Raw genomic sequence first — 21,634 nt, forward strand, 5'->3', positions numbered from 1 at the left:
TGGAGAGGGTGTGGAGAAAAGGGAACCCTCTTGCACTGTTGGTAGGAATGTAAATTGATACAGCCACTATGGAGACCAGTATGGAGGTTCCTTAAAAAACTAAAAATAGAACTACCATACGACCCAGCAATCCCACTACTGGGCATATACCCTGAGAAAACCATAATTCAAAAAGAGTTCATGTACCACAATGTTCATAGCAGCTCTATTTACAATAGCCAGGATATGGAAGCAACCTAAGTGTCCATCGACAGATGAATGGATAAAGAAGATGTGGCACACATATACAATTGAATATTACTCTGCCATTAAAAGAAATGAAATTAAGTTATTTGTAGTGAGGTGGATGAACGTAGAGTTTGTCATACAGAGTGAAGTAAGTCAGAAAGAGAAAAACAAATACCATGTGCTAACACATATATATGGAATATTTAAAAAAAAAAAAAGCTTCTGAAGAACCTAGGGGCAGGACAGGAATAAAGATGCAGACGTAGAGAATGGACTTGAGGACACGGGGAGTGGGAAGGGTAAGCTGGGACGAAGTGAGAGAGTGGCATGGACTTATATACGCTACCAAATGTAAAATAGATAGCTAGTGGTAAGCAGCTGCGTAGCACAGGGAGATCAGCTCGGTGCTTTGTGACCACCTGGAGCAGGGGGAATAGGGAGGGTGGGAGGGAGATGCAAGAGGGAGGGGATATGGGGATATATGTATACATATAGCTGATTCACTTTGTTATACAGCAGAAACTAACACAACACTGTAAAGCAATTATACTCCAATAAAGATGTTTTTAAAAAAAAGGTCACGTTTTTCTAATATACATTTAATAGGTCAACCTGCTGTTTGTTCATTCGCTCTCTCCTGGACCTTCCTTTCCACTCATTTGTTCAGCGGTTCTTAAACATTTCCCAAATTTCCAGATGTGTGGGAAGCAAGATTTTTACCGGGCGGATTTAATATACTGTGGAGAAATGCGAAAAAAGGCTGGAAGCCACCAGGAGCGTCCCTTAAATAATAGCACCTGAGGTCTCTGAAAGCAAATACGAGTTTCCCACTTTATTCTCAGATTGGGCATTTCAAATCCTTTTTTAGAAGCAGTTTGGCTCTAAACTAGAACTAAATCAATAGACAACCAAGTAGTCCCTTAAATAATAGCACCTGAGGTCTCTGAAAGCAAATACGAGTTTCCCACTTTATTCTCAGACTGGGCACTTCAAATCCTTTTTTAGAAGCAGGCTGGCTCTAAACTAGAATTAAATCAATAGACAACCAACTAGTTTTGAGACCCCCGACAAGCTCACCATCTCGGCCGACGAAACTCCCCCTCTCCCGCTCTGGCGGCCACCAACTCAGGCGGTAAACCAAGATGCCAGCAGAGCTCTCCGGTTTTGATACGGTCTCCCGGCAACTGCCGCTGCAGCGCGCCAGCCACCCGCGAAGGCCGCCGCCTCCCATTGGGCGCAGCCCTATCCAATGAGCGCTGAGCTTCTTAGGAGGCTTGGCCGGGCGGCTACTTCCGTAAGTTTTTTGTTTTTGTTTTTGTTTTTCCATAAATTTTAAGGAGACGGGGGGGGGGGGGGAAATCCACATGTGTCCTGAGGCAAGCCCTTTGCAGTCTGTTAGGAGCCAAGATTTCCCTCAAGCAACTATCTGTCGGTTTGGTGGAGTTGGGAGCCAAGTTGAGGTGTGGAAACTGTTTACAGAGAAATACGGCAAACTCCTGTCTAAGACATGAGGCCAAAGTCACTTTCCGTGCACAAAACATACTGCAGCCTCAATGCAGGTTCTGCAGGGTTGATGACGGCATTCGTCCTCGGCAGTGGGAGGCACGGTCACGGTCTCCCTAGCTGAGTAACTGTGCACTGTGGGGGACCCACAGAAGCTGTTGGTAAATTGGGGGAATAAAATATATGGGCCACATGGATCTTATTCTATGTAATACAAGGTCCAGGTACCAATGAGAGAGCGGACAGATGATGGCAGGATTTTGGTTAGGTTTATTATATTGGCAAGTTACACACTGAAGTCCATTTTAAAGGGAAGAGCTTAAGAACAGGAATGGGTCAGAGAAATTAGTCAAATATATTGATTTTAGAGATGACATATTTAGAGAAATCTTGTCAAAAGTGAAACAAAATTTTTTTAAGGTAGTTAGCATGTGAACTTGGCTTAGTTTGTGCTAATTTGAAGTCCATCTTGTGTAGCAATATGTCTGCTTAAAGATTAATTAAAAACAGGACTTATGGGGCTTCCCTGGTGGCGCAGTGGTTGAGAATCTGCCTGCCAATGCAGGGGACACGGGTTCGAGCCCTGGTCTGGGAAGATCCCACATGCCACGGAGCAACTGGGCCCGTGAGCCACAATTACTGAGCCTGCGCGTCTGGAGCCTGTGCTCCGCAACAAGAGAGGCCGCGATGGTGAGAGGCCCGCGCACCGCAATGAAGAGTGGCCCCCGCTTGCCGCAACTAGAGAAAGCCCTCGCACAGAAACGAAGACCCAACATAGCAATCAATCAGTCAATAAATAAATAAATCTTTAAAAAAAAAAATAGGACTTATGGTTTCAGCTCCAAAATATAAAAAACTTGGAAGTTATCACTTCCCTCCTTACTACCAGATAAAGCTGGATAAACTCGAAACTAATGACTTTTCTTGCATTCATCATAAACCTGAGGTCACAGGGCAACCCATCACCCTGAAATGTGGGGAGAGGTAAATCCAGAGAGTCACAGTCAAGACCTCCTTACGTGGAGCAGTGGCCCCTGAAGCCATGAATTAGGAATAATTAAATGGTAATTTTGATGGATTGCTGGAGACAGTATGGACTAGAATCAGTGAAACTAGTGGGGGCTGCCGTGTTAGGGAGGCCTCCACACTGCTCTGGGTTTTGTCTCCAGGAATCTCACCAGGTTCTCACAATGAAGAACCGAAAAAGATCTCTCATGGTCCTGGCAGGAGGCTGAGAAGAAGAATCATTGTGAAATATGTCCAGAGCCTTCTCCACAATAAAGGCCTACTTTACAGAGGAAAAGATTTTACCAGAACCTAATTCTACCTGGGGCAAGGACATTTCTCTGCCTCCAGCCTTCCTGTCTCACCTAAGTGGACAAAGGGGATCTAAGAAATATTCGTGAAGGTCACAGCCCAGGGACACAGCTCTACCAAAAGACTTAACCATAAAACCATAAAATGCTTCCCCTTTCCCACACTTTATCACCACACCAACAATGCTCCAGTGTAATAACAGTTGATTACAGCTGGAAGTCCTTCAAAACACACACTCTAACAAGGAATTCTTAGGGAATCCAAAGACAACAGGAGACAAAAACAAAAACAGAGGAATCTGAAGCCTCTGGAACCTACAGCTACAGCAAACATTAAACACAGCTTAACTCCTAGCCATGTAATAAAAAAACCTCACACTAAAGCCCTGTTTACCTCAGTTCCCGTTACCCAATATACCGTGTCCACCTTTCAACAACAAATTACAAGGCTAAAGGCAGATTGTTAAGAGGCAAGGGAAAGCACAGTCTGAAAAGCAAAGTAAGCATCAGAACTAGACTCAGCTCTCACACACATTTGGAATTAAACAGGAATTTAAAATAACTATGATTAATATGCTAAGGGATCTGACAAACAATGTGGACCACATACAAGAACAGAAGAGTAATTTAAGCAGAGACATGGAAATGGAAGAATCCAAAGAGAATTCTAGAAATCAAAAACACTGTAACAAATGAGGAATGCCTTTAATAGGATATCAGTAGACTGGACACCACTGAAGAGAGAATCAGTGAGCTTGAAGATATGTCCATAGAAACCTCCCAAACTGAAATGCAAAGAGATTAATAGCAAATAGATAACCCTAATGGGCTTTTAGACCTCACCTTAGACTCAAATTGTTTTCTAACGTCAAAAGGGACTTGTGCAAGTGTATGTGTGTGTGTGTATAGGGAGAATATTGTCAATGTTTCTGTCTTTTGGGAGTCTTATAAACCCAGTTACTACAAAAGTAAAATTGACAACAGGGTGTGTACAGTACAAAACACTTTGAAACCAGGATGTAACTATTATTTGCATTTAATCCCCTGTTAGTCTAGCAACTTCCAAAAGAACTCTACGAAAATCATGGCTTATGTATAGCTTCTCTTAAAGTAGCCTCTAATTAAACCTTGTTGACTGGGCTGTCAGCAGAAATTTTGTTGTTGTTGTTTTGAACACTAATGTATCCCAAGCATTTAAAATAGTGCTTGGCATATAGTAAGTGATAAATAAATATTTGTTAAATGAACAAATGATTGAAATTATATTACTGTTATGCACACAAGAGAAAGCTCTACCATAAATAACTTTGAAGAAATATTGTTCTTCATCAGTTAGAGTTTTATTAATTTTATTTATGTTTTCAAAGAGCAAACTTTTGGTTTTATTAATTTTTTTCTACTTTTTTTTTTATTTACAAGTCCATTGTTTTCTGCTCTAACCATCATTATTTTCTGTGTTTGCTTTGGGCTTAATTTGCTCTTCTTTTTATAGTTTCATAAGGTGAAAGCTTAAATCTTTAACACCATTCTTCTTTTCAAATATAAATGTATAACTTATATTTCCCTCTAAGCCCTGCTTTAGCTGCCTCCCACAGATTGTGATATGTTGTGCATTCTCATTTGTTCAATTCAGAATATTCAGAGACTTCTTCTTTGACCCATGAATTATTTAGAGCCGTTTTGTTAACTTTCCAAACATTTCAGATTGTCCAGGTGCCTTTTTGTTATTGATTTCTAGTTTAATTCCATTATGGTCAGAGAACACACTCTGTATGATTTCAAATCTTTTTAACTGAGGTTTGTTTTATTGTTCAGAATACGGTCTGTTCTGGTGAATGTTTCATGTGTCCTTGAAAAGAATATGTATTCTGATGTTTTGGGCGAGATGTTCAATAAGGTCAAGTTGATTGAGAATGCTGTTCAGGTATTCTATATCCTTACTGTATTTCTATCGATTTGCTTTATTAATTACTGAGAGGAGTGTTGAGGTCATCAAGAATAACTGTGGATTTGCTTATTTCTCTTTTCAGTTCTTTTTTTGCTGCATGTGTTTTAAAGTTCTATTGTTAGAGGTATACACCTTTAGGATTATTATTATGTCCTAAAAATATTTTGACATTAACATTCTGAAATGACCCTCTTTTTCCCTGGTGATAGTCTTTGTTCTGAAGTCTTTTTGATATTAATGTAGGCACTCCAGATTTTATTTAATGAGTGTTTACATAATATATCTTTCTCCTTGCTTTTACTTTTAATGTGTCTTTATATTTAAAATGGCTTTCCTGTAGATAGTGTATAGTTGGGTGTTGCTTTTTTATTCAGTCTGACAATCACCATCCTTTAATTGGTGTTTATGCCGTTTATATCTACATATCATGATGGATATTATGCATGGATTGATATCTACAATTTTGCAAATTTTAAAATATTTGTTGCATCTGTTATTGATTCATTTTCTCTTCTTTTTGATTATTTTTTGTAGTTCCATTTTATTTTCATTATCAGCTTATTATTTATACCTCTTTATTTTTTAGTGATTGCCCTAAGATTTACTATATATATGTATATATGTATGTGTGTGTGTGTATACATATATATATACACACACACACGTATATATAAACCTTACAACAGTTTAATTTCAATTCCTCCATCCCATCTTTTGTGCTATTGTTATCATACATTTTATTTACATATTTAAATCTACAATACATAGGATTCCACATATGTTAGGTGATTTGATAGTGTCATGAAGCTCTCAAATGCTCTGTTTTTTTCCTCCTCCAATCTTTCTATCTTTGTGTTTCAGTTTAGGTAATATTTATTGCTACATCTTCAAATTTTCTGACTCTTTCCTCAGCTATGTCAAGTCTTCTGATGAGCCTGTCAAAGGCATTCTTCATGTTCAGTACTATTTTGTTTTTATCTAATATTTCCATTATCTCTTTCTTATACTTTCCACCTTCTCAGCTAAAAATACCCATCTTTTCACATATATTGTCTGTCTTTTCCATTAGAGACTTTAGTATATTAATTATAGTATTTAAATTTTTCTGATAGTTTCACCATCTGGGTCATATGAGTTTTGTTCTGTTGACTGCTTCACCTTTGTACACTTTTTACAGTGTTTTTTCTTGGTTTTGTGTGTGTGTGTGTGTCTCATACTTTTTGATTGAATGCCAGACATCATGTGTAAGACAGCAGAGACTGAGATAAGTCATATTTATGCCTGGCAATAGCACACCTATTCTCCTACAGTGAATGTAGGAGGTTGACTATGTATAGTCAGAAGTTGAGCTGGATTTCAACTTCGTGTTGCTTCGGTTATCTTCAGTGCACCACTGTCTTCAAATTTCTCTCGTGTTATCTTGTGCTTATGTTGGGGGTTGGTTTTCCAGATTGCTTTTCTCAACATTCCTGACTCACCCTTAGCTTTAGGCCTTCCCTGTGTTCCTGCATGTCAGAGGTTCTCTCCATACTCGTCTCCTCCCCCAGCAGGAGATTGCTCTTCTTTGTTGCTCCTGCTTACTAGCCAGGAGGTGGGAGGAATGGGGTTCTCTGTTATCCTGGTCCAGTCTCAGCATTTTAGACAGGTCTTGGCACACTAGGTCTCTGGTGTCTCATATTGGAAAAACTTTCCTTAATGATAAGAATTCACTGTTTTCTTTTGGCCTTTAAAGAAAGTCTAAAACCATCAACCTGACCTGTAAAGGCTTATATATCTAGCCCTTCAGGTTTCTTCTTCAAACTTTGGCCAAAATGGATTTCTCTGAGCTTTTTCTTGTCAGAGGGCCTTTGTATGTGTGGGTTTCTGTCCTTAATAAGAGTATGTGATGACAAAGTCCACCAGCTGTCTTGCCAATGAGATAACACATGCTCTGGATGGCAGAGCAGAAAAAGAGAAGGAGCCTTGCTTCCTTATGACCACAGAGCTACCACACCAACCCTGGGCTGCCTAACTCATGACCTCATGCTATCTGACAGAAAAGTAAACTAATTTGTCTAAGCCTCTGTGTCCTCTTCTCCACCCGGGATTCTATTACAGTTATCCAAATGCAATTCCTAACTGATACAACCACTATCTCTGTTTAATTTCATGGGTGAAAATGATTAAGAAAAACAAAACTTTTTGCAGCATTAATTGCCTTTTTAAATCAAAATCAATGTTTGATTTTAAAGATTATTAGTAATTAGAGTGGAAAACCTCTAATTTCCTTTCTCACATTTTCCTCTCTCCCTTCTTTATTTTCTAGAAGCTACTAGCCAGTTTCCTTCCTTTAATCCCTGTGATCTCAGAGTCTTGACTGCAATTTTTAATTCTTGGTTTTGTTCTCCAAAATATCCATGCAACATGTTTGTCTAGTAATTCGATAACCCAGAGTCATGTCATTGCTATCCAAAAATTGGCACTTGCCATCTGCCTTTACAAGGATTAAGTCACTAGCCACTGCAGTAACTGACCTTCAGTACACCCTGAAAGGAGTTCAGGGTGGAGATCAGGAATGAGGCACTCTGTGCTCTGGGAACAACTAGCAGAACAGGCCTTCAGATAGTTAGAAACTTTCAGGAGAAGATTTTATGAGCCCAAATACTTGCATCTTCTCATATGCAGTAAGACACTAAAATCATTAACAGAGACATCTGCTCTTCATGACTAGCAGCAACCTTCATGAGACTAGCAGTCAAGTTTACTTTTTACAGAAAAAAAGTAAACTTGACTGCATGTATCCACCTCCACTAAAATCACCTATAATACTGATATCCCCCCCTACCTCTTCAGAGAAGTTCCTCAGAGCTATTTGGGATGCTGTCTCCCAGGCTATAGCCCTCATTTTGCCCCAAATAAAACTTAACTCACAGCTCTTACATTGTGCGTTTTTCTTCAGTTTGGCATCATTTACAAATTGGATAAACATGCCTTTCATATTTTCAAATACTTCATAGATAAAAATGCTGAGTAAGACTGGGAGAACACAGAGCCCTGATATGCACTACTAGAGTATCTCTCCAGGTGGAACTAGATCAGCAAACTTTGAGTACGATCATTCAACAATTTACCAATGCACTAATTTTACTAATACACTACCAATATTTCTATACCCTTCTATAAGAATATAATGAGGGAATTCTCCAAAAAGACTTCTCTAAAGTCTAGATACATTATGATTTCTTCATTTCCTTATCTACCTAACACAATCTAATTAATTGCTTGGCGTCCAAATGACAAATTCTTTGGTTGCATACATAGACTCAAGTCAACATTATTTATCTGAAATGCTCACACATCAATAAATGTCTTTGAAACATAAACAGGGTACAAATCTGATCATTAAATGTTTAGTTACTTGATGAAGGTAAGCTCTATCATGTACAGTGGATTTCTAAATCACAATAGTATATTAGTTTTTGCAAGAAAATATTTGTAACTTTGAGACTACTCTTTAATCAAATAAAGTATGTCACTCATCGATATATAGATTATCTGTTTCATCAGGCAGTTAAATATATCAATACTATTTGCTTCTTGAAACATGCAATTAATATTTCATAACATCACACACAGCAATAGTTTAAATGCAGTATTGTCTAAATTTACCAAAAGGTGGTTAGCACAGAGCCCTGAACATAGCATAGCTTAATAAATATCCATTGAAGGATTAACATTATGTTTAGAATGTACTAATTTGAGTGTTAGGATGATTAGAAGGGTAATTCAGGTAGGGAATCTATTATGTGGTGGGGGGGGGGAAGCACTGCATTCAGTTAGTACAAATAAACTAAGGGGAAGCCATGTGGGTCATCAGAATTTATGAGAGACAAAAAGAAGGATTTGTGGAATGGTTGCCACACTTTTAATCACAATAGTGAGGGGAGCTGAATAAAACCAATAGGATTCTGACTAAGTACAATTCAAGTTCTCAGTTATAGAGTACTCACACTGTACTCCCGGTTGCCCTAGCAAAGGGACCTCTACCTTAAGGTAATGGCATTATAATAAGAACAAAGTGTACTAATGAAGAAACAGTGATTAAAGATCGAGCCATACATAATCAAGTTAAAACATGCAACAGTCACCTTGAAGGAAATTGTGGTTAAAAGGTATATACAGTTGACCCTTGAACAACATGGGTTTGAACTGCAAAGGTCTACATATATAGAGATTTTTTTTAATAGATACATACAGTACTACAGGATCACTGGTTGGTTGAATCCACGGATGCAGAACCACGGGCACCGTGGGCTGTATATGGGACTTGAGCATCTGTGGATTTTGGTATCCAGGGCAGGTCCTGGAACCAGTTCCCCACAGATACCCAAGGACCACTGTATGTGGCAAAGACTGAGACCATGAGAAAAAGAATACAAAGCATGAATAAAAAGCTTCAGTTGAGCCTCGAAAGAGTTTCTGGGAGCTGCAAACCTTTTGCTCCCCCCTCTCCTTGAGTCATTGGTCACATGATTGCATATCAGCGTTACCTCTACTGCTCTACTCATTGGCAATACTGTCTAAGAGGAACAGAGAGAAGGTTACCGTCTTGGTGTTGTGTATAAATTGACTTGAGATGAAGCCTGCTGCAGATTTCTTGACATAACCATCTCCTCAAAGTGTTAGGCTCCTTGAAGTGAGCGTAAGAGATGGGGATCAGTTCAGGATATAACAGGTTCAATAGCATAGAATTTGTTAATTCCTAATAGCGAAATGTCATGCAGTATTGCAAAGTATTTTAGCACACATGTATGCTTTTCATTTATTTTGCTTCTCTAACTGAGGATCTTTGTCTCTAAAGGGAATTTTAGTTATAGCTCCTTGTGTCTAGTCCACACATGGGTATTGTAGAAAGATTCTACAATAATTTATGCTATTTAATAGGGGGTCTGCCAGAGAAAAAGATTTTTGGCCTGACTGTTCATCTAAAACAAAGACAAATTTAATCAATTGCAATGATTAACTTATTTTATCTGAAGAAAATTACCCTAAAATTTTTTTTAAATTAATAGCCTTTGCTTTTTAGATCAGTTTTAGGTTTACGGAAAAATTCATAGAATACAGAGAGTTCCCATATGTCCCCCCTTCCCTTCACACCCACACAATTTCCACTATGATTAGCACCATACATTTGTTAGAGTTGACGGGCCAATATTGATACATTATTCATTATAGTCCATAGTTTACATCAGAGTTCACTCTTTGTTTTGTGCAGGTCTATATGGATTTTGACAAGTGCATTATGTCATGTATTCACCATTACAATATCATGCAGAATAGTTTCACTGCTCTAAAATGCCCTGTGGTCCACCTATTCATCCTTCCCTCCTTCCACCCAAACCTCTGGAAACCACTAATCTTTCTACTGTCTCTATAGTGTGCCTTTTCCGCAATGTCATATAGTTGGAATTATACAGTATATAGCCTTTTCAGACTGACTTCTTTCACTTAGTAATATGCATTTAAGATTCCTCCGTGTCTCTTCACGGCTTGATAGAGCATTTATTTTTATCACTGAATAATATTCCATTGTATGGCTTTTTAAAAAAACAATTATCACATTTAAGGATGTCTCATGATAAATTATTACTATTATAAATGATATTTCATTGTTAAGGATGGATTTATGCCCTCCCAGAATTAAGGGGAAATCTCCTGGTTCATTTCCCTTTGGGATATAGCTTTTCACTTACAGGTCTAGACTAGAGGTCTAGATTACTGAAGGGAAAAAGCTTTCCCTGATAATAAATGATGGATTATACTGATTAATGTTCCCCAATAGTTACAACATAAAAGGGTTGAACATATCGGAGGTGCTGATATGAAATAAGGCATGTTAATAGGTACACACTGTAAGTTCTAACTATGCAGGAGAAATTATTTACAAAATCGTATTGCTTTATAAAATGAAGCAATTAGAACAAAACAATTTTTCTTTTGTTCAGAAAAATGCCCAAATCTAATCTAATTTGCTGCAGCTGGACACCACCTGCAGATGACTGTTTAAGTACTCTGAACATTACACACTTATCTTTTAAATATTGATAATGCCATTTTTCATTTCCTTGACATGAAATCCCACAGGGAATAATTATGCTAATAAACCTTAATGATTCTTGCAAATAAATGATCAAACCAAATTGCTACTGTTGATTTATATTAATGGATGCCTTTAGGATGAGATTTGCCAGTACGGTGCTGCCTCTTGAATCTCAATTCATCTTATTTAGCTGAAGAGCGTACATAGTTTGTTAAATAGATGGAGTGTTTAAAATATAATGTGTTTGTGCAGTTTTTGCACTTCATAATGTTCAAGCATTACCAACTTGCCTTGTGGCAAATCTGCATTTAATGGTTTCATCGTATATAACTTCCTTTTGTACTTTTTCTCTCTGTTATATGCAGTTAGAAAATGACTACGGTCTGGTTGATTCAGAATAGGCCAGCTTCCATGTGTTGAATCTGATTGTTTCGTTAAGACAATGAAATCTGTTTCTAGATATTTTAGCCACCATAAGCTGGGAATCACATTGACTATGTGAGGATGGGATCAAGTGTCACATAATTGTTTGGGGTGAGGGGAAGGGCACTATTAAATGGCTTATTTGTTGCCCCATTTAAACCTAGAGTAGTGGGTCTCTTCCTCTCCTGCTCTCCCACTTTCACTCCTGCTCTGGCACCCTCACCCACCAAGTCTGCAGGGACCAGGAAGTTGCTGACTTTGTAAATTCTGAAGTAAAACTGGAAAATAACTGCAGAATTGCTATATACTCATTTCCAGGGCTGGGGAACACTACACAGAAAGAAGGCTTACTCGTTGTGGATATGAACACAATTTTATCTGGGTAATTTTGTAAAAAGCCACTTTTGTTTAAAATACCATATAATTGGAAAAAAATTACCTTCATCCAGATAATTGCCTCAAATGTCCTTTTTTTGTGCCTTGAACGTCAAATTCTAAGCATACGAGAAAAACAAAGTAGAGACAAACAGGTATAGGCACAGAATTGAATGAAAGTGATGTAAATTAGTAGTAAAATAGGGTATTGGAATATATAAAAAATCATGTATACATAAACAGGGTATGGAACTTGTGATATGAAATAACAGTTGCTTAGGGATTTGTCCAGTGTTACAGTGCGCAGAGACTGTAATTTGGTTAGTGGTGAAGCAAAGATGACCACACTTAATTCATTGTGAAGAGCGGAGGCATCCGCTTCGGAATTATAAAGCTCTTAATGATTTTTAAAAGTATATGTATGCATATTAATATATATGTAGATATATATGTAAATTACCTTTATAAAGGTATTTTTTTTCACTTCTTAACTTTAGAAAAAGTGCCTAATTTGATCAAATTTGGTACATTTATGGCAATTTTTTTCTAATTAAAAATTAACAAGACTCCAACTTACAAACCACTAAATGCATTATTACATTCATTGTAAAATTTTCTAATTTAGCAAAAAATGAGGGGTGATTGAAATATGCAATGATAAAGGAATGATTAAAGTAAATGATAGCACGTCAGCTATGTACCTAGAGAAATGTGGGTGTGTCTGGAGGGCAGGCCAGGGAGAGGTGATTTGTGGGGAGCCTAAGCACCCTCACAGGAAAGGAGAATGACTGGACACTCAGAACCTGAGGAGTAACTCTAAGGTCCTAGGGGAGGAAGAGGGACACAATAACCCTCCAGGAGGAATGGCAGGTGAAGAAGGCAGTCCCCTGCGGAGGGAGTCAAAGGACCCAAGCTGGCTGAGGGAACTTGGAGGCAGGCAGAGAAGTACTGGTACAAGGCTGTTTCCATTGTTCTGTCCTCAGACCCAGCCCTGCTAGGTCCATTGCTGGAGGGGAGGGAGGAGTAGGGAGTGTGAGGGGGAAAGAGAGAAAGAGAGAAGCTGTATCCATCAAGTGATAGAGCTAACAGAAAAGAATGGTCCAGAAATTGTGTAACAAGCTTACCTTGAGGTAACAGATGGCAACGTGTATACGGAAATGTAGTGGAAAACAGTTAATATTAGAAAGTATTATCCTGCTACCTTATCATCTATTGAGCACCTACTACATGCCAGTCACTTCGTATATAATTGTCTATAATCATCAGAACAACCCAGTTCGTTTTACAAATGCAGAAAACAAGATTCAGAAGAAACAACTTGCCGAGTTCACAGACAGGGCCAATAGTGGGACAGAGTTTTGTACTAAGTCTGTCTCCCCAGCTCAAGCTCTTTTCATGAGTTCAGAATTTTTCAAACTGCGGATCACGAACAGTATTTAAATAGAAATAGAATAGCCTGAAAAATATTAGAGGGCATCAAATATAGTAAGATGGGTATTATTTTTTGAAACTTTAGTTATTGAAAGAAAGAATGCATGTATATATTGGATCATGACGTAAAATGTGTTTCTCACTATGGGTCAAGCTCAAAAAAGTTTAAAAACTACTGAATTAGATCACATTGCCTCTCTTTCCCCATCTTAGGGAGATGCTCTTCACTTCTGAATTATAGCAAATTTCTCATTTTATGGAATGTTTTCCACAAACTATACCAGTCCTTTTAACGATTATGGATTAGTATATCAAGGTGATCCTCATTTATTCTTTTCTGTGCAAAACATTTCTATGCAAAACATTCTTTTCTATGTTCTTACAGAACAAGAATAGTAACTATTTACTGAGTATCCAGTACTCTTTGATTTGTGTCCAGATAAGGAATAACGATTATGTTTTTTCAGAGGCGGAGACTATCCCATTTTGGAAATGGGGAGTGCTAGGGGAAACTTATCCAGGCCTAAAGGCTGTGCCTGGAGAGAAGGGAAACAATGGTTTCAATCCTAATTTTAGAAGCAGTCAGTGCCAAGGATTCCAATTTTAGATAAGCAGATACATTTATGGGATTCCAGGCAACAGATCCTTCCATCTAACCCATCTCCCTGGAGACTGTTAGTAAGCTTACTAAATTTGCTTGGTCTTCCATGCCCACATACCAACATGGCGTTCAACACATAGAGGGGAAAACCTTTATTATCATAGGTTTCGGTATACAAGATACTACTGGGAGAATGACAGAATAACCAGGAAAACAAGGTGACTATGGCCTGCAAGGAATTATCAGTCATAAAAGTAGCCCAAAAAGGAAGAATAAAAGAATGAATAGAGCCAGAAGTGAAAGAACATATTTCCTTGCTTTCTATGATTACTTAATGTTTCACTGGATCTCTAGTCTTTTCTATATTAACATACCCATGGCAACAGTTATCTGCTGTATATCTCTCTGTAATACAATCCTGTTCCCTAGGGTTTTCCTTTCCTCATAGATATACCTAAGAAATAGCAAAATTACAGCCCACTAAGGCTAATCCAGCCTCTTAGTTCTTTAAAATCCATTATAGTACCTAGCATCTGGTGACCTGAATTGAGCTAATGTATTTTACTGAATCTACAATACATCAGTGGTAGGATGCACCGTTATTTTATTCATCAGTAAAGAAGAAAAAAACTCTGCCAATTAAATTGGCACATCATCAATTTTAAGACCTATCCCAATTTCAGAAAGTTTAAAATGAAAACAAAAAAAAGTATAGCTTAGAATCTATGAAACATGGAATTTTTTCATGAAGGAGCACAGTTAAGGAATTATAATAATGGGAATGACAACAACCAAACAGAAACAATTACTATGCAGCCCTCACCAGCAGAATAGGATCCTAATTCTTTTTCAAGTTATTTTTTTATCCCTCCTTGGCATCAACCAGGGCAATTGTTATACTCTGCATCAGCTAGGGTCTTCTGAGATGCAGATGCCAAGACAGAATTGGTCTGTCAAGACATTTATTTTGGGAAGGGTCTATAAAGGATGAAAGAGGAGGGGAAATAGAGGTAAGCAGGGAGAGCCTTCAGAACTGCTACAGATCTGACACCTGTAAAAGGAGAGACGAAACAAAACAGGAGGAGCCTCAAACTGCAGCACAATTGAGAAAGTCTCTGCCAGGCCAATGGGGAGTCCCCAGGCAAAGACTCTGCATTAGAGGTATCCCATGTTGGGCCCAAAACACCCAGCCATGCTCAGGCATTGGCTGGGAGCAGGTTCGGGAGAGCGAGGGCTCAGCATGAATGCTGCTGAGATCCAAATGCACAGCAACTGGAGGTTCTTGGACACCCACGACCCTTGCAGCAGGTTCTTTTAAAGGGAGATTTGAGCAGAACACCTCGTGGCTGCCACACTGACACAAGGCATGCCTCCATGCTTCCCACAATTACAGTAGCTGTCTCATTTCCACTGATCTTCTCATATGTCATCTTTGTTATCATAGCTACCCGACTGATAACTTCTCGAAAAATACTCTACATACCAGCTTTTTCTACTTACGTCTTACAATCAGGCCCATAGAATCCTTAAGGGATGGCATGGCTTGCAAGTTCCCATCAGGATTAGGTGTCACTCACACCGTCAAATTGGGACCCCTGTTTTTCTACAAGTCCACAAAGGGCTGCTCCTCTGTCTCCAGGAGTGTGTAGACGAGGACATGGCCCCTCCCCACCCCCCCTTTGCTGCATAAACATTATGGAGCAGGCTTCAAATTTTAAAAACGGAGGCTTGGAAATCCTTCCAAGGAGACAGTCATGAGATGAATTGCCAGAAAAACCCATGTTCAAGTAATATTTCATGATCAGATGCAAAGAAACTCATAAAAGCTTTAAGGATGCAATATGAACCTATTTACAGGACTTAGTGGCAAGGACAGACAGTATCTTTGACCTTGAACAAATCGTTTAACCTCCCTGATGTGTGTTTCCTCGTCTATAAAATGAACAGAGTAGTCTAGATGATCCTTGAGGCCTCTTCTAGCACTAACATTGTATGAAATAAAAGTCAGCTTAGAGATTAATTGGGTTTCTCAGCCTCAAGCAATTAATTACACTGTCTCTGCCCTTTAACAGACCCATCACAGAAGGAAATTAGATTCAACTGACAGATTCTAATCGTCACCAATTCATGTTGATTTTAAGTTCAACACTATTTCTTAAGATTTGCAAATTAATCCTTTCAAAACAGGTTCAATAGCTTCCTGGGCAAGGAATTTGACTCGAAAGATATATTTTAATACTAAGGCCGTTCTTTTCCATTAAAAAAAAAAGTCTTTGTGCTGACATTTTTTTTTTTTTTTTTGCATTCAGAACCTCAGCAGAAACTCTACCAGAGTTTTATAAAATAATAGACAGTGGTTTTGTGAAATTCTTTGCCGATTTCTGAAGTGCTCAAGGACATCTGATCAGGGATTTTAGTTCTGTCCACACCTACTTCATCTAATTCCACTGTGTTTTTCTTATTCTTCTTTGGCTTCTGAGTTTCCATAAATAGTCTTTACCTTGGGTCAACATTGAATTACTAGTAGGAAAGATGTTGGTAAATTTTCTAGCAAAAAAATAAACAAAAACAAACAAACAAAAAAACCCCCACAGTTTCGATTTCCTGTTAATAAGGAAATATTTTATGTTATCCTCCTTTTAACATCTATTCATTTAAACAATGCTTTATTTTCCTACTTTTCCCTTAAATATTACAGTCATATCTAGTTTAGATTTTAAAACTTAAATCCCACAACTTTTAGTTTCTTGAGCTTTTATTGCTGGTATCTAGTTTCTACTTTTATATCGTGTCCACTTGCATTGGTAATATTTCTGACATACAGAAAGGTATGGAGAATAATATGACATCCATGTTTTCATACAACATAAGAAAAACTATGGAAGCTATTTTGTGCACTTGTAAACATCACCCTGTCTTATTTTGTCCTTCTAGAGATAACACTATTCTGTATTTAATAGCATTTATCATTCTCATGCATGTCTTTATACTTTTAATACCATGAATCAATTCAATCTCTGAAAAAAATGTGATATTATTTTGCATGCTTTAATGATAAAACTGAGCCATACTTCTGCAAATAGCTTTTAATTCCACATTGTGCTTGTGAAATTACATGGTAGTACACATACGTCTACTTTGTTTTCTCCAAGCTCTGGCTTATATTTTTACTTTCTCTAAGATCCCTTTTAATGCACAGAAATTTTAAGTCCAATGTAGTCAAACTTATCAATTGTTTCCTTTATGTCTTATGGGGGGGTTGCCTTATTTAAACAATCCTTTAATAATGTGAGTTCATAAAGCTTTTCATGATCCATCTATAATTCACCTAGAATTTACATATCTTTTATATAATGTGATATAAGTATACAATTTTATTATTCTTTGGTCCATATGGAAAACCATTGTCCCAGCATCATTGTCTTTTCCTAATAATTTACAATGCACCAATTTCATGGTTTTAATTACTATATGTTTCCTATAATACTTTTATATAATACTATTATTATGTAAAATTATAATAATATTTGACCAGATTTGCTGTTCTTCAAACTTCCTTGGCTATTCTCTGCCCTCAGTTCATATATATAAACTTAGATTTCCCTTGCCAAGTTCCATGAAATAAAAAAAACTGATTGGAATTTCATTGACTCTGTGGATCAATTTGGAGAAAACCCTATGTCTTTATCATAGTATGTTCTCCCATCCATGTACATGGTACATCTCTAGAATGTCTTTTTAAAAATCTTTTAATTAAGTTTTGTTATTTTCTCTATAAAGATCTTGTGCCTCTTTTTGTTAGGTTTATTCCTAGTTATTTTAAATTCTTTGCTGCTGTCACAAATAATATCTATATCATTTAAGGTTCAAGTAGGAAAGAGCAGCTCATTTGGGTCATTTACAAAGATGTAAGCAGGGTTTAAGGAAACCAGAAATTGTACAGTACTGAGGGGAACTGTTACCACTCCTAACCCTAAAGGCAAGGAGAAGAGGCAATTTTCCAGAACCCAAAGTAAAAAACTGCTACTTTGATGGGAGCTGGGACCTTTGGTCAAGGGATACAGCCAGCCAGGAACAACCTCAAAGGAAGAGAGGTGAGGCAATATAATCCCCATCCTCTTTCACCCTTCCTTGATCTCCCGCTGCTTAAACTAATGAGAAGCCAAAGAACAAGGGAGCCTCTTATCACAAGTCAATAAGGCATTACCAAGCATGGACAAGAGTAGAGAGTAAATCTGGAGGGACAAATAGACATCCAGCACTGTATCTTTTACAAAATTACTTTTCTGCTTATTGCTGTTATATAAGAATGCAAATTGTTTCTGCATATTGACTTTATATCCACTAGTCTTTCTGAATTTCATTTAAAATTATAATCATTTATCTGTTATCTCTTGAGTTTCCATGTTTATAAACATTTTTTTGCTTTTCTTTCCTCTCCTTACACCATTAAAAATTTTGCCTTCCTTATTGAACTGGCTAGAACCTACAATAAAATGACAAATAGAAGAACTAATAGGGGCAACCTTAACTTATATGTTTGACATCTCACCCCTAAGTATGATGTTTGCTGCAGATTTTGTTTGTTTTTTGCTTTATTATTGCAAAAGCATTATATGTACATTGTTAGAAAGTAAGAATATAGATAACTAAATATAAGTACAGAACACTATATTTCTTTACCCAGAGATTATGACTGTTAACACTTTAGTGAGCCATGCACATATATACTTACAGATTTTTAACAGAAGTTATACTGTATATGCTGTAATATAAAAGTTACACATTGGAAACTGCTTTTCACATTGTAGGTGTTTTATTCCCTTGTTTGTGAAGAGTTTTAATCCTGAATGGGAATTTAGTTTTATGAATTGGACCCTTCCCTTATACCATACACAAAAATTAATCCAAAATGAATCAAAGACCTAAACGTAAGAGCTAAAATTGTAAAATTCATAGAAGAAAACATAGGGTAAAAAGTTCATGACATTAGATTTGACAGTGTTTTCTTGGACATTACCAAAAGCCCAGGTAACAAAAGAAAAAATAGATAAATTGGACTATGTAAAAATAAAAATCTTGCTGTGCATCAAAAGACACGATCAACAGAGTGAAAAGTCAATCCAGCGAATGGGAGTAAATATTTACAAATAATATATCTGATAAGGGGTCAATATGCAGAATATATAAAGAACTCATACAATTCAACACAACAAAAACCCAACCAATTTTGAAAATGGGCAAAGGATATGAATAGACACTTTAAGGAGATACAAATGGCCAACAAGCACATGAAAAGATGCTCAGCATTACTAATCATTAGGGAAATGCAAATCAAAACCACAGTGTGATATCATCTCACACCTAGTAGGATAACTACGATTAAAAAAACAAAACAAGGAAACAACAATTGTTGGCAAGGATGTGGAGAAATCAGAACTCTTGTGTTGGTGGGAATATAAAATGGTGTAGCTGCCATGGAAAACAGTTTGGTTCTTCCTTAAAAAAATTAAAATAGAATTACCATACAATCCAGCAATCCTACTTTTGGGCATATACCCAAAATAACTGAAGGCAGGTTTTGAAGAGATATTTGTACACCCAAATTCATAGCAGAATTATTCACAATAGTCAAAAGGTGAAAGCAGCCCAAGTGTCCACAGATGGATGAATGGATAAACAAAATGTGACATATACATTCGAGGGAATATTATTCACCTTTAAAAAGAAATTAAACTCTGACACATGCTACAACCTGGATGAACATTGAAGACATTGTGCTAAGTGAAATAAGCCACTCACAAAAGGACAAATACTGTCTGATTCCACTTGCATGAGATACCTAGAATAGTCAAAGTCATAAAGCCAGAAAGTAGAATGGTGGTTGCCAGGGCCTGGGGGAAGAGACAAGAGCAGGGAGTTATTGTTTAATGCGCACAGACTTTTCAGTTTTGCAAGAAGAAAAGAGTTTGGGAGATGGATGGTGGTGATGGTTGCATAACAATGTGAATATACTTATGCCAATGAACTATACACTAAAAAATGGTTAAGATAATGGTTAATGGTAAATTTCATGTTATGTTTATTTTACTACCAAGAAAAATGTGCAGGTGAATGAATCACACTCTCTAGATGGTCTGATTCAGGAGGTTATGGGTAGAGCCCTGCATTTCCCTCTCACAGTCTTCACAGAAAAGCCAAAACAAATTATTTGAGATTCCCTTAAGTGAAAGGAAGTAGGATGGAAGAAGCAATAGAAGAATGCAGTATAAATAAATAAAAAACTAAACCTGATTCCTTTCAATTCTACTGGATGCTAATCTTTCCGGATGCCTTCAGTGAAACCTTGACTTTATATTTTAGAAATTATTCTCACATGTACCGGGCAAGATACCAAAGCCTTTACCAACACTGTTATAATTTCAGAGAGAAGCGATGGTTTTCATTTTAACTTCCCTTTTCTCTCTATTCCATTTTTCCTTTTTCTGATTATTGCAGCTTGATTTTCTTGTGTTTCATTTTAAATAAATAAAACTTAACTCCTCAAACTTTCTTAAAGCTTGATGTCTAGAAACAGATCCACAAATTGTATCATTTATTCAGGTTGCATTTATACCTGTCGCTAACTTTCTTCCAATCAGAGAAACTATATTACTGGTAATCACGTTGCCCTTAGGGTCATTGTCTCCCACTACTGACTACAACAATCTTTTAGCATCCCTTAGCAAATGTGTCAAGTGGATGCTTGTCAGAGATAACAGAAATTTTACCAAAATGCTATGGAGATGTGGTCCCAACTATAAGGAAGCATAGAGTTCAGTTCATTCAGACACATGAACGTAAAGCATAAAAATAATACACATTTTCAACAGAATTTTGAAAGACATTTGCCTGTTAACCGTTTTTGTCCTCCTCCTTTTACCTCCACTCAGAACACCCACCTACTACCTAATTGGTTCATAGTGGCCCTTCAATAAATATTTGTTGAGTGAATAAAGATGGAGCAAATTCAACTAGAAAAGACAACATGATATGGAAGAAACACTTCTCTTAAACATAAAAATCAACAGGCATTCTAACACAGAAGTTAAAAATTTCCAAATAAAATACCTAGATTAAGGAATACGTGTGCTAGAAACGTTTTAGGTTTTACAGAGACCCATTTTTCCTACCCAGTTAATAATACCTTAGGGGAGCAGAGCCTAAGTTGGCTACCAGATCAAAATTTAAAATTCTGTTCTTAAGTTTTATAATGCTTTCTTGTAAGAAAAGCAGGTTGTTGAGTTTGGTGAGTCTACATCTTGTTCTGCTCAGCTAGGGAAGGCTTTTTGGTATAGGAAAATACAATTCCTTGACTGACTTATATCTTTTGTGATTGACAGAAATGACTATTCCTGGACTCGCAATGACAGCAATGGCCACTCCTAACTTAACATTTAATATTACCTTTGCTACCAATAAATTATCTAATCCAGCTCCCACAGTTAGATCTAACTTTAAAGAGGGAATCTATCTCATTGGTTTCAACTCTGCATGGAAACTTCTTTGTTGCTATTTTATTTACTTAATTGTATATATTAAAAGAATTAGCAGTTCAACCAAATCTATCTGCCCCTTTCTTTGTCCCAGAAATTGTCCAAGTGACTCTCAACCTAATCTTATACCTGTGAACTCATTCTGCACAAACAATAATACCTAATATTTACTGGTTTTACTATGCACCATCAGCA

General features: G+C 37.1%; 1 protein-coding gene across 3 annotated transcripts in view; it reads right to left on the minus strand.

Annotated features, from left to right (window-relative positions):
* Positions 1 to 21,634, minus strand: part of MNS1 (meiosis specific nuclear structural 1) — a 93,537-nt gene that overhangs the window by 64,391 nt on the left and 7,512 nt on the right. For 2 of the 3 annotated variants that reach the window (XM_068552049.1, XM_068552040.1), the window contains exon 1: positions 1,306 to 1,406. The exons of the other annotated variant lie outside the window; for it this stretch is intronic. In XM_068552049.1, coding sequence (XP_068408150.1) covers positions 1,306 to 1,308 — 3 coding nt within the window. In that variant the 5' untranslated portion in view covers positions 1,309 to 1,406. Of the gene's footprint in view, positions 1 to 1,305; positions 1,407 to 21,634 lie in introns of those variants that run through there. 3 annotated transcript variants of the gene reach the window in all.

Source organism: Eschrichtius robustus, chromosome 1, assembly GCF_028021215.1.
Source record: "Eschrichtius robustus isolate mEscRob2 chromosome 1, mEscRob2.pri, whole genome shotgun sequence".
Taxonomy (NCBI): Eukaryota; Metazoa; Chordata; class Mammalia; order Artiodactyla; family Eschrichtiidae; genus Eschrichtius; species Eschrichtius robustus.